This window comes from Tinamus guttatus, unplaced genomic scaffold, assembly GCF_059628265.1.
Source record: "Tinamus guttatus ecotype Peru unplaced genomic scaffold, ASM5962826v1 Tinamus_guttatus_pri_ptg000383l, whole genome shotgun sequence".
Classification (NCBI taxonomy): Eukaryota; Metazoa; Chordata; class Aves; order Tinamiformes; family Tinamidae; genus Tinamus; species Tinamus guttatus.
In genome coordinates this window covers 6,400,943-6,414,194 of record NW_028288917.1, presented here as the reverse complement: position 1 = coordinate 6,414,194, position 13,252 = coordinate 6,400,943, and the positions used below count along the sequence as shown (strand labels likewise).

The 13,252-nt window shown below is 43.7% G+C and overlaps 1 protein-coding gene across 1 annotated transcript; it reads left to right on the top strand.

Moving 5' to 3' along the window:
* Positions 1–296: 296 nt before the first annotated feature.
* GCM1 (GCM transcription factor 1) lies at positions 297–7,347 on the top strand. The gene is made up of 5 exons (XM_088530547.1): positions 297–431; positions 2,023–2,275; positions 3,082–3,194; positions 4,153–4,281; positions 6,712–7,347. The coding sequence occupies exons 1-5, from the start codon at positions 330–332 to the stop codon at positions 7,345–7,347; spliced, it is 1,233 nt and encodes a 410-aa protein (XP_088386673.1). The 5' UTR covers positions 297–329.
* The last annotated feature ends 5,905 nt before the right edge of the window (positions 7,348–13,252 follow it).

Sequence of the window (13,252 nt, the reverse complement as noted above, 5' to 3'; positions counted from 1 at the left end):
CAAGGCTATAAACCCCATGTGAGAGAAAAATGAGCAAAAGCAGACAGATGACACGGGTGCTATTTGCTTGCCATTACCGATGCCTCTGTAAGATCCCATCCTGTCTCTAAGCTATATTTTCCACTGCATTGTTGGCTTGCAAAACCCTTAATGGAACAAGTTTTTCTGGCAGAAGAACACTGATTTTTATCTTTAATGAGCAGCCTCTCTATCATTTAGCTTCAGGAACCAGCTTCCTGGTTGTAAACTGCTCAAGAGTGCTCAGAGCCAGTCAACTTCAAAACCAGCCAGTAGAGACTTTCTTGCTAAGTTTGGGAAGGAATTCAAAAATGCTGAAAGGTGCAGACAATGTTGTTATGGAACAGGAGGACTCTGCTTCCCGAAATGGAGGAATGGCAAATTGGGATATTAATGACATCAAACTTCCCCAGGTATGTGGCTGTATCTTAGAAATTCATCCAGTCCTGCCCTGGCTTCTCCACTTCACCGCTACTCTGCAATACTCTCTCAGTGATCTTTACCTCACTGTCTTTACTCTTTTTGCCACCCCGAGCAATGGCACAGTGTTTTGCTGAAGAACTAGACAAGATCTTGTAAAATGTTGAGCTTCCCAGGTATTTTTCTGTAAAAGTGTATTATTCCAAGAACTGTTTATACCTTAAAAATAGTTATGCTGCAGGTTCATTGCCTTTGTAGTCCATTGGTAGATGAGATGGAGAGAAAGTAGGGAAAATAATTGTATCCTGCTCTGGAGATTGTGCAATTGGAAATGTCCAGGAGACCGGCACAGCACTCACAAGCTGCACTGCAGCTGGTGCCCAGCCTGGCTACAAATGGGAGTCCGGGGAAGCTGGGCTACGTTTCTATATACAGGCGAGGAAAAGTCAGCTTCATGTAGTTTGTGGAAGTCTGTGGATGCTGGCAGAGCAGAATAGTGACTGTTGCCTCCCTCAGTGCTTTTCTAGCCCTCGCTCTCAAAATCTCATTCATGTCCACCACTGAAAACCCAAACCTCAGCTCCTGTCCATGTCTCTCACCACAGCATATTTATAGCTGATTCCTCTCGACCGATCCCGGTCACTTCCGTTCTAAGTCATTTTTGTGCACCCATAGCCTCCCTGTCCCAAGTTGCCTCCTTTGTGCCTTCCACCCCAAGGTCTCCTTCTCCTGCCCTTCAGCCTGGAGGTTCTCCACACCCTTTCTGCCCTCTCGGACGGTTCCCAAATGAGCACAGGCAATGCAGCCTTTCCAATTTTTCTCTTCTTAGTTCACAGTCCTTTTGTCATAGTGGCTTGAGGTGGCTGGGATCTGCAATTTCAGAGAGGTCCTGTTAAGTCTTTTGTACCCCTGTTGCCACTAGCCTTTTTTCCTTCAAAAACAACCAGGCTTTATAACTTACTGCATTTTACTTGTGGACTGTGATGTGACTGTGACACTGAGGTGATGTGTAGTCAGCCCTTGGTCTTTTTGTTTCACTAAGTTTCCTTTTTATTGCTCTTTTGAATGTTTTTTTATTAAAAGTATTAGTTGATTCATCCATGATAGTGAAAATAAAACCTGATCAAGATTTTCTTTATTTTGAACTTCATAAAAATTGCTGTGGAAATCCTTCACAACACTTAGGCCAAAAGCAATCAAAATCCTAGACCTGACGATATACGAATTTGGCAATAGGCTCAATCTGATGTAGTATATGTCCTTTTTCCACAGTGAGTCCAGCCAAATCATTTGGTTTAACACTATTGTTAATAGTCAGAACATCAAAGCAGGATCTCTACCATGAAAGCTAATAGAAGTTAGTCAGATGGTGCCTGCTGTGTGCAAGGAAAGTATGTGCTCTTTTACGTCAAGAGTCCCACCTTCCTCTGCCAGGACGGCTGTGCGTGGAGCTGGACTGGAGGGTGTGAGAGCAGCCGGTTAGCCAGGTCTTCTGGATCCAAAGGTAGACCAGGTCCATTAGGCTCACACACAAGCCCTAATTTCTTCCAGGCTAAAATGTGGCTTTCTCTGGTCTCTTAACAGGATGTGAAACACACAGACTGGTTCCAAGAATGGCCAGACTCCTATGTAAAACATATCTATAGCTCTGAGGATAAAAATGCTCAGAGGCACCATAGCAGTTGGGCGATGAGAAACACCAACAACCATAACTCTCGCGTCTTAAAAAAGTCCTGCCTTGGGGTGGTGGTCTGTGGCAATGACTGCTCAACTCTGGATGGGAGGAAGATCTACCTAAGACCAGCCATATGTGACAAAGCTCGGCAAAAACAACAGAGTAAGTTATACTGCATAAAGGCAGCAAGACTCGCCTTGGGTTCTTTATTATGTGACAGTTAATAAGTGAATGCAACGTAGAAGACATTGAAGTAGAGGACCTCAGAGTTCCCCTCTGAGATCATTCCCTATAGTCAAACACAGCTCTTGATTTTGGAGCAACTCAGTTAAAATGTATTACTGTTGAGGGGTTTGCTGGGTTGCTTTCTTTTTTGGAATTCAGCCTGTCAGCCTAGTTAATGGAAACTCCTGTGTGGCTCTGGCTCCTGGCCTTCACAGACCCCTGAACAAGGCTACCAAGGAAGAGAGGCAAAGAAGGAGCTTTCTGCTGTGCTCCTCATGCTGGCCTGGGCGTCAATGTCATTATTTCAGGGGCCCACAAGGAACTCAGGAAAGCCGTTGCTCATGAACCACGTTGACTGGAAATAGTGATTTTCAAGAGACAAGACTATGCAAGCAGAGTAAAAGAGATGGGTAGACATTTTAATGAGACCATTCCAAACAACTTTTTGATGGTTGATTAGAGCTAGCCCATATTAATTTCTGGAACTGATAAACATTTTGGATGAAGAAAGACTTTAATCAGGATCTCACTGGGATCAGAAATGGATGCTCTAGAAAAATCTGACAAGAACATATTTGACATACCAGACACTTGCAAGTTAAAAAAAAAAAAAACCCTCAGTGTAATTCCTGAGTCCAGAAACAAAAGAGCAGCAATCTATTATACATAAATTGTTGTATCAGCTGGGATTTATTTGACTTGATACTACATAGAAAATATTTCTCTCTTGCACTATGTTCCAGGGAAATGCTGTCCAAACTGCAGTGGACCCCTGAGGCTCATTTCCTGCCGAGGACATGGCGGTTACCCAGTTACCAACTTTTGGAGACATGAAGGCCCATTCATATTCTTTCAGGTTGGTATAAAATTACCTTATCTTATGCAAATTAATTTTAAAATTATACAGACTATAAATTATAAATAGTATGCTTTTTGGATTAATAGAAGGCATTTGTTTGCTCCAACAAATAAGGATCATTGTGACAAAAGTGACTTAGTGAAAGTTAACCAGTTGCAAGAAGAAAATAGTTAACAACGAGTGGTCAAGGTCCTGAACACCGGATCAAACTTTGAAGTTAGCTCTGCTTGAGCAGGATGCTGAAGCAGACTCAAGAGGTCTCTTCAAACACAAGTTAGTCTGTGCTTCTATGACTGGACATGTGCACATAGGAACTAGCAGATTCTCAAAGGATCAGAAATGCCATGTTACATTAACCCCTTCTGCAGGGCATCACATATAGGTATGAAGACATTGTAGAGCAGGAGATGGTTGTACCGGGGGATAGCCCATGGGAAAAAAAACATACACACATATGTACAACTTTTACCTGGAAACAGTGCATTCAGATGTTTGGATAATGGGCACTGCTTTTGGAAGGTGTAGTCCTAGATTGTCTAAACATTGGATCGTCTCCTGCTTTCCAGGAGATTAGACCTCCTTTCAGTTACATGCAGATTAAATAAAATTAATTCTCTAATGGAGATTAATTTCCTGAAAAACACTGACTGAAGTTTGAAATGATGGAACCAATTGCGCAGGGTCACTGTAGCTAGGGTTCAAATCACCTCATGACTTCAACTGGGTCTCTAGTGTGGGGACCGTTTTATGCACAGTTTTCATGATTTCTTAAAATTTCTGCCCCAACAGACTTCTTCTGAGATATGTTTGTGACTTGAGCTGACATTAAATATCTCATTAAAAAAAAGTATTAATCCAGCCCATTTATTCTTGGGCCATGCTACAATCCTGCTCCCTTAAGATCAATATCAAGGTTTTGCTTGTAAGTTTAACATGTCCCAATTCCTTTCTAAAGTCCAAAGGGGCTCACGATCATCCACGACCTGAAACAAAACTAGAAGCAGAAGCAAGAAGATCAATCCAAAAATCACAAACAGCTTTCTCTCCCCCTTGCCCAAGACTAAGAAGATTCCAGGAAATCGAGGTAAATTCTAGTGTTAATATGTTAACTTACTGGGTTGATCCATGGTCTGGGCTGGTTCACTGTGGAGGGGAGCTGGCCATTGGCCGTCTCTGTCCATGGCCATCTCGCATTTTGCCACAGGATCAGAGAGGTAGAGAGGGGGCTCAGCATGAGAAGGACTGTCCCAAGCTGTCTGTCAGCTTGGCTCAGTGTTGTCATTCCCTGTCAGCACCCTGGGCTAGGGCAGCCATCCCCTTCAGTCCTGCTGGAAGCAAGAGATTGGGTCCATACCTAGCAATATGACAGCATCAGAAAGCAGCCTGAATCACATCACCCTTCTCAGAGAGCCTTGTATTGTCTTGGCCAGTGCAAGCTAGTGCTCATGAACAAAACTCCTGAGCATGGATCAAGTGGATAGCATGTGCCACGGACCATTCCTCAGCTGAGTTTAGTGGTGTTACACCAGTTCTGGGTCTCTTTACCAGATACAGCTGGCCTTTCACCTTCCTGTAACCTTATATGCATCATGCCATAAGCAAGGATAGGGAATACTAATCTAATGCTGTGAAAATGCTCCTTGGTGGACTGCAGTGTGGCCCTCACTTTGTTCCACTTCAGGTCCAGAGATTATCCAAGGCCAGGATGTAGTGTGGACGCAGCCATGCCTTCGGTCCAGCCATTGATGAGAGCACTTGGACTTGTTTTATTTAGCAGCATGTGCACAGTTTTAGTGCCCCATTTTTTTCCTTGTTTATAGCAAAGAGTTGCCTTTAGTAAACTTTCCTATAAGTCCTTTGTTAGTTCTGCTTCAGAACTAACATTATTTATAAAGAAAACAAATATTTGGTCTAAGGATATGGACCCTGAAGGAGAACAGTTAGGGGGTTTTAAATGGGTTTAATTTACATACTGATTGCACTAACTTATTTTAAAAAAGTAACAAATGAACACCTAAAGACCAGGAAATCTTTTTGACAAAAACTAAGCTCAGGAGGAGGATTTGTATGTGTACACACAAATACAGCAAGTGCGCTATTTTGTTATGTAATACGATGTATGAGATTACCTAGAGGATAAACCCATTATATACCGCATATGGCATCTCAACAAAATATACTTGTCATTAACAAGGCAAATGCAGAAATCCTTACTCCATTTTGTCTGGTCCCCAAGTCTTTGCTTAAGAAAACTCATTTAGTTCAATAGCTGACTTACAGGCAGACTCAACACCCACCAAGGAGACAAACCTGGAGGTTCTCCATGGGGGAAGCCCACCCAGACTCTTTGGATGATTTGACTCTGTGTAGTTGCTCCTGTGGCTCAGACTGTTACCATGCCATTCTAGTTCATGCCTTTCAAGCAGGTTTGTTTTGTGAATAATCCATCATGTTCTTGTTCTCACCATGACCAGTTAGGATAGGATAAACTCAGTAGTCTGACTGCAGATGCAAAATTAGCATTGCTGAAGCTGTCTTTTTAAAAGATTCTACTTCAGTGTGCTTGCAAGAGAGCAGAAAGGAGAACTGCAGAAAATATATGAGCCAAAAATAGATCAAGTGATATATGGAATGTTTTTTGTGTGGCGTCAGCTGCTCTTTAACTGAAGAAGGGCTGGGTCCTACGTAAGGTCTTTGGTATTTCTCCTTATCGTAGGCTGAGAATAGCTGAAAGGATCTTTGCAACTCCTGTGGTCAACAAGTTAGAAAATCACTGTAATTAAAGGGATATAAGGAGAATTATAGAGAACAGAGACCTATAAACCCTATTCAGAAATGATAGCACAGAATGTGTGTTTTGCAGGAATTAAAGTTCGTAAAGTTATAATCCAATAATTAGAGCATTTAAAGAAATTGCAAAATATCCAGGAAAGAAGGTCTGGCAGAGTAACTCTAGTGTTCTGCTCCTTCTTTGAATGCAATTTGTATTCATGGTGCAAAAAATTTAAGTATGGGAAAATTAATCAGTTAAAAATTAACTGAAAGAATCAAAGCTGAAGAATAATATTGCTGGAGTGAGAAGATCTCTTCACAAAAAAAAAGTCACTTAAATCTTATTTATTTTTTTAAACAGCATAGGAATGATTTAAATTCTGTGAAATCAAATAAATGAGAAAAAAACATTTTCAGGTGTTACTTCAGTGTCTGCTGGCATCTGATTTTGAGAGCTGTGAATGATTGATCTATCAATGTATTTAGTTTAAAATAGCATTTGGAAAAAAAAAGCGAACTAAATTCTTAACGGTGCTCTTGAAATCCTTTGATAAAGCCCTAAAATCATAGCTAAAAAATGCTAGAATTGCTCTGAGAGAAGGCTCTCTAGCTGCATCTTTATTAGCTGCGTTACTTAAAAGCATTCACAAGGGTCTCTTATAGGAGGGTTTTCAGTTTGTATTGCTAAACTACACCTCTTCTTTTCTAGTTTGTCTAATACTCTGCCCCTTGCTCTCCCAAGTGTCTAGCAGACGAAACACAGTCCTGCGATCCTTTGCCTTTCCTGCATGCCAAGCCGGGAGCTTCCATAGCCCCCACTCACTTCAGCCACTCTGCGAGCGGGGTCCCCCCGGAATGGGCACTTGTTGGCAGCCTGGGGCTCTCACCATACGTGGGGAAGGATGCTGAGGCCGTGGGCTCGAGTCCCTGCTGTGACAAGCCGGGGGGCCCTGTGCCCACCGTGACTTGCAGCTCCTCCATCAGCTTCATCGAACCACCGCACTGGGACAAGGTGCCGCCGGCCGCCCTGCAGGGCTGCCACAGGCCCATGCTCGCTCCGGCCCACCTGCCCAGCGAGTCCCTCTGTGCCGGTGTCCAGCCGGCTCCTGGCGCGCCACGCGCACCCAAGGGTGGCTATGAGCCTCTGGGCCCCACCAGAGGCGCGTCCCACCGGGGAAAGCGCCACATAGTTGGTGGCAGCCTGCCGGCCTCGCCGTGTCTCCTGGCGCAGCAGGAGCCCCTCCTCGTTCCCTCGGGCGCCCACCACCACTGCACACCTCCGAGAGCAAGAGGACGGGCCTTGGAAGACGAACGGCAGGGTTTGAACCTGGACTACTGCAGCAGCGAGATGTTTCTTAACCTCTACCCTTTACGGTGACTATACTGAAGTGTCCTCCCTCCATCCATCTCTGGTGCCCAAATCTCCAGTCCTGCTGCAAAGCGGACATCGAAGCGCTACACTGACCCCCTCTTCAGTGCCTCTTGGAGACCCAAAAAAGAGCTTTTTTGCCTCAAAGCCTGTGGCTATTTGGTTATTTTTTTGTGGTTTTTTTTTTTTTCTGTTATTCTTCTCCTGCTGTTTCATTGACCTAGTAAGAGGTATCACTCCTTCCTACAAACCAGCTCACTCCCAGTTTCTGGTTGGAAACTTTTCATCTGCTGCTGATCTCTATTTGTTCAAGAACATAGGATTACTAGGACTAAGGAAGGTTTAGATAAATGCCCTCAAAGGCCACAGCAGCTGCATGTAACCACCATGCTCTTTCCTTGTCTTTGATCTGTGAGCTAGGTCTCTTCATTGCACCAGTCCCATGAGTGTTTTACTTGACCTAGTTGCTTTCATTTAGATATTTATGTGGCCTCAGGGAGCTTTTCCCAGCCACTTTTCAGTTATTTCATTGCAGATGAATCTTTAGGTCCCTTTCCTGCATGTCACCCAACTGCAATCTGCATTTCACCAGAAGCTGTCAGTTCCCTACATCTGTTTGGCAGACTAGGATGCCAGACATGCATCTTGTTGTCTAGAAGAAATCAGCATCCCATGGCTCCACATACTACCAAGCCTTTGGAGACAGACCCAGATTTTGCAGTCTGGACCTACACATGCTCTCACTCTGAAGCCAGCCAGCCTTGCCCAGACAGCACAAGGGGAAATCTTTTTTATTGGGATGAGTTTAGGAGGATTACTACAAAACAAGCATCAATAAAAATGACAGAGTACCTGAGAGTGGGACATATGTGGTGTCCATCAAACAGGTTTAGTCTCATCATTTGTCTTTTTTTTTTTTTTTGCTTATTTTCATCCCTTTGACTTCTCTCTTCTTTGTTAAAACTTTGAAATATGTTAGTTATTAGGGAAAGTGCTGTCATTATGAAGGGTGGAGTTTTAGAGGCATTTACAAGACAAGGACAAATTATATTTATAGACTGTTTCATGAGGTTTATTGCAATTTAAGAAATAGAGGATGAGTAGAGATTTTTTAATGTGGAAAAAAATATATTTGTAGATCACAATATGGCATGCTACTGTTGTACATGAAGGGTCAATCCAGGAAATTCTTATTTAATCTGTTGGATACCTCAACACAAATATCAAAGTTTGTGTGTTATACCGTGGTTGTTCAGATCAAAAACTTAGTGAAGAAAATTTTAATCAAGGGTAGTGACAATCTCTATATTTAAAGACAAAAAATGGAGCAAATCTGAGTTGGAGGTGCTCCAGGACATGTGACATGCAAGGAGGGACAGACCGAAGTTGCCCCTGGGCAACGTGTCCCATAACTGGGATTCTTCTGTGACTGCCCAACTGGCTACACCGGCACGGGACCTGCCTAACACTCTGACCACAGCCCCATGCCGCTTTGCTCTTCCTTGTCCTGCCCTTCCCCTGAATTCCTCAGCTCTCTATTGCACTACAACTAGTGTTGCTTTCCAACGATGATATTATACAAATAGCACTTTTCCAAGATACACATGGGATGAAGTGCTCTCCTCTTCTAAAAAATGAGGGAACTGAGTCGCAGGGTGATTTAGTGATTTCTTCTAAAGTGAGGTGCAGGAAGGCTCTCCAGATTTACAAGCTGACAGCGTCAGTTTGACCTTCCCGTGCTCTTGTGCTGACTTCTGTGTTGGCAGTAACTCCCTCCCTCCATTTTTGGTACAATAAGTGCTTTGGATCAGTATCATGCCAAATTTGTAATCATTTGGCTCAAAATATGAAGATACCCACCCCGCTTGCGACCTTTGCAAAAATAACTTCAATACACTTGAGATGTGTGAAAAGAAGTACATATATGTTGCTACTTCAAGCCCAACTAAGTTCAAAACTGTGGGCAGTTACAAGAGTCAGGCGTGGAAGATGCCACCATGCATTTTTGCCTCTGCAATTTGAACAAAATATGCTGAACACTAAAATTATTCAGGTTATCTTCATGCAGACATACTGATTTATGGGTGAGGAACTACTGACAAGCACTCTGTAACCTTATTCTCTGTAGCAGAAAGTTGTTTTTCACAGCTACAACAGAACCCTAGGAAGGCAAAACAGACAAGGAGTTTTGGATCCGTCTTATTACATGGACAGCATGTTGTGTTCTTTAGACACTTGTAGCTACTATTGAAACTTATTTGGTCAGTCGTATGTGGCATGGATAGTCTATACTTGCTACTTGCCCTGCTCCTTAACTCTGAAAGCATCAACCAAAGTACTAAACGGCCATTCTTTGGGATATTGGGATTAATCTCTGTTATTGATGAAATAGATATATATTTGTATAGAAAATGGTTCTGAAGCCATCAGAAGCATCATAGTTTCAGAATAATACCATACCATATACTCAGAATTAAGATGTGTGATCAGACTGTATCTTACAGAAACACAGATGTGTCTTTTTTTTTTTTTTAACACTTGTTACACTGATGTGGACATGAGAAGGCAGAACAGGGACTCCATCCAGGTCTCCCAGGGCAGATGCCCTGACCAGTTTCTTCTTCCTTCCTCTCCCCAGGGCCTCTGGCTTTGCATGTGAAAACAACTGCAAGCCTGACTGAGTACAATCAGATGTTTTCATTTCCAAATACTAGTACATAAAAAGTCTTTTGGCAGATTAAGACCATAAACTGCAAGATTATGGACTATTTTCTAAAATGTGGCCCAAAATGAATTCCCTCTGTGTTTAAAAGAAATGAGTGTGTTAAACTGTTGGGGGTGGGAAGGTCTCTCAGGAGGCACACGCCAAGTAACTCCATAGAGACCTTTCTTTCAGCGTGGCCTTTGGGAGGTCTGTGGTGCATCTCTTACAGAGCCCTCTGCTCCAAGAGATGCTGCCATCCCCATGTCCTGTGGTGCACAAGATATACACATGCACGAGATAAAACACATTTAGGATCAAACAAATTTAGGATCAAATACAGCTGTTCTCAGATCAGACAGGTGCAGGTTTCAGCTGTTTCTGTTTACATTAGTTGTATACCATGATGCACATCTGAAAAATCATCAGAAGCTCTAACTCACTGGGGACAGCCCTGACTGCAGCCTTGGGGGCCCTATGGACAAAGCTTCAGTGGCATGGGCTCCACACGCATTCGCTGCTCTCCTTCTCAGATTATTTGGTTTTCTGGAAACAACATGAGATGGTCTCATGAAGCAGGACTTGATGACTGTCCCTGCAGGGATCAGGCCGGGCCAGGAAGGAGTCTCAGGCAGCTTCTCACACACAGCATATCCCTCCTGTCTCCGCTCAGCAGGAGGAAGCAAAGCTGCCTTGGAGGGCTCCTTTCAGAGGAAAGTGTTCTTTATTTCTCAAAAGCAGCTCTGCTAAGATTCAAACTGCCAATTCTTCACATAATTCAGTAATTGTATCATCAGTGACTGATTTCCAAATCTTCTGTTACTAAGGGTTGCTTAATATATTTGCTATTCTGAAGACAAATAGTTATAAAACAATAATAGAAATAATACGAACCACAGCACAAGCAGTATCCTCCTGGCTTATTACTTTCTGTGCCTGATGGAAACTGCTGGTCCAGGAGCAGAGCCCTGAGGCCGCTGAACATCCAGAGCCTTTTTGCTTCCAGAGAAGTTAGCAAATGGCAGTGACAGGGGCGGGTCATTCCTTCATCCAGGAATAACATCCTCCCTCACGCTGCTCCCTCCTCTCACTGCGCTGAACAGACCTGTGTTTTCAATCTTAAGCTTGGAGGTCGATTCCATTAAAACAAAACAAAACAACCCCCTATCAAATCCGCTTCTTCAAAACTTTATCCTATTTCATTAAAGACATGCTCTTGAATGGCAGGAGTCATGAAGCTTGGACTTGGTTTCTTGGATTCCAACAGTCTCCCTTGTGATTTTTTTGATGTCTAACAATGTAATACCGTAAAATCTATTTTAGTAGTATAAAAACTATTTATGATAACATGGAAACTAAAACCGGAACACACAGCATACTTTCTGTCCATGGAAATACTGGCAGTGTCTCCACTCATTACCTACTTTCATCCAGTGTGTAGGAATTTGGTGCTATTGAATATTGGATCCTTCTTGGAAATTTGTGTGGGAATTGGTCAGCAGGTTCACAAGCTATTGGTGGGAACTGTCATCCTGACAGCATGGATGCTGAATACCTCCTCTCCTCTATAAACAGTCTGTATATCTATCTGCAGGTACTAACAGTGACAGGTTTTGTCATCCAAACATGTTCTGGGGATAGTGCACTGCAGAGGGTGCAGCACAGCTGCATTTGCTGCTGCATGTGGCTGTGATTATCCAGATAAACTCTGTAATGTGCTCTTTTTTGCCATCAAAATAGTCTTTTCCATAATTACTGTAACTTTACCAGTATTTATCCCATCTTAATTCTGGCGATGGCTGAAAACAGAGTAGTAGCAAGCAAGCAAAAGAAACTCTCATTAAAACTCTTGCTCAGGATCTCATTTCTCCAACCAGAAATTTTATGATCATACCACTGAAATTAGGAAAGTGGCATCAGGCGTGGCAGCCAGCCAAGACAGAGTTCATTCAAAAAATTATTTAGGAATTTTAAGTATTAAAATTGTGATCCAGAAAGTCTTGATCTATCCTAGCCTAAGTGCAGGCAGGTTGCTCTCATTTAGTAGGTGCAGCCTACTTGTTGAAGCCTGAAACAGAATCACAGAATCACAGAATGGTTGAGGTTGGAAGGGACCTCTAGAGATCATCTAGTCCAATCCCCCTGCTCCAGCAGGGACACCTAGATCACGTGGCACAGGGTGGTGTCCAGGTGGGTTTGGAAGATCTCCAGAGAAGGAGACTCCACAGCCTCTCTTGGCAGCCTGTGCCAGGGCTCTGTCACTCTCACAGTAAAAAAGTTCTTCCTTACATGGAGATGGAACTTCCTGTGTTTCAGTTTGTACCCATTACCCCTTGTCCTGTCACCAAGAAGAGTTTAGCCCCATCCTCTTTACCTTCTCCCCTCAGGTACTGGTACATGTTGATCAGATCCCCTCTCAGTCTTCTATTCTCCAGGCTAAATAGGCCCAGCTCACTCAGTCTTTCCTCATACGATAGATGCTCCAGAACCTGCACTGAGTTCACCATCCTTGTGCATGAAGAGTGTTGTGCTCAGCTGCACAGTCCAGAACATAATTCCCCTGCCTAAGTTCATCTAGCATTTCTCTATATCCATTCTTTTGTCTGTTTGAAGAATCAAGTCATACTCCAGCTGCGGGGCGATCCTCAGAGCGAATGAGAGAAAGATCAAGTTCACATAATGTCCAGTGCAGGCCACGATCAATTCTCTCTGAAATCGGGATGGTCTAAACATCAGTATGGATATAACTGTCCCACCAGGTTCTCCATCATGAGTCCGCAAATGCCTCCCACCACCGTGCAGCCAGTCCCATGGAGTGTGACCAGCTGCAGTCCTCCCAGGAACAGCGGACGACGGAGAGCTGTGGCCCGGGTTGTCCCGATGGCTGCGCTGCAGCCAGGGCCAGCGTGGAGAGCTGTGGTCTGCGTGCCACCCAGCTGCCCGCCAGCTTGTGCCCCGCTTCACCGTGCGAATGGTGCCCCCTCCAGCTCTGCACCAGGCAGGCTCTTAGCACTGGTCCCCCCAAAATGAGACATTTACTCTCATGCACAAGTTGTCTATCCTTTCTCACTCTAATACCTCCCTAAGAATTTTTACTAGTCCTCGAATGCTGCAGAGGGGCAAATAGCACTACATTTAAGGAGGACAAGGCAGCTAGCTAGCTCAGGACCTTTGCAGAACTCAGGTTAGATGTCTTCCACAGTGGGACTGAGG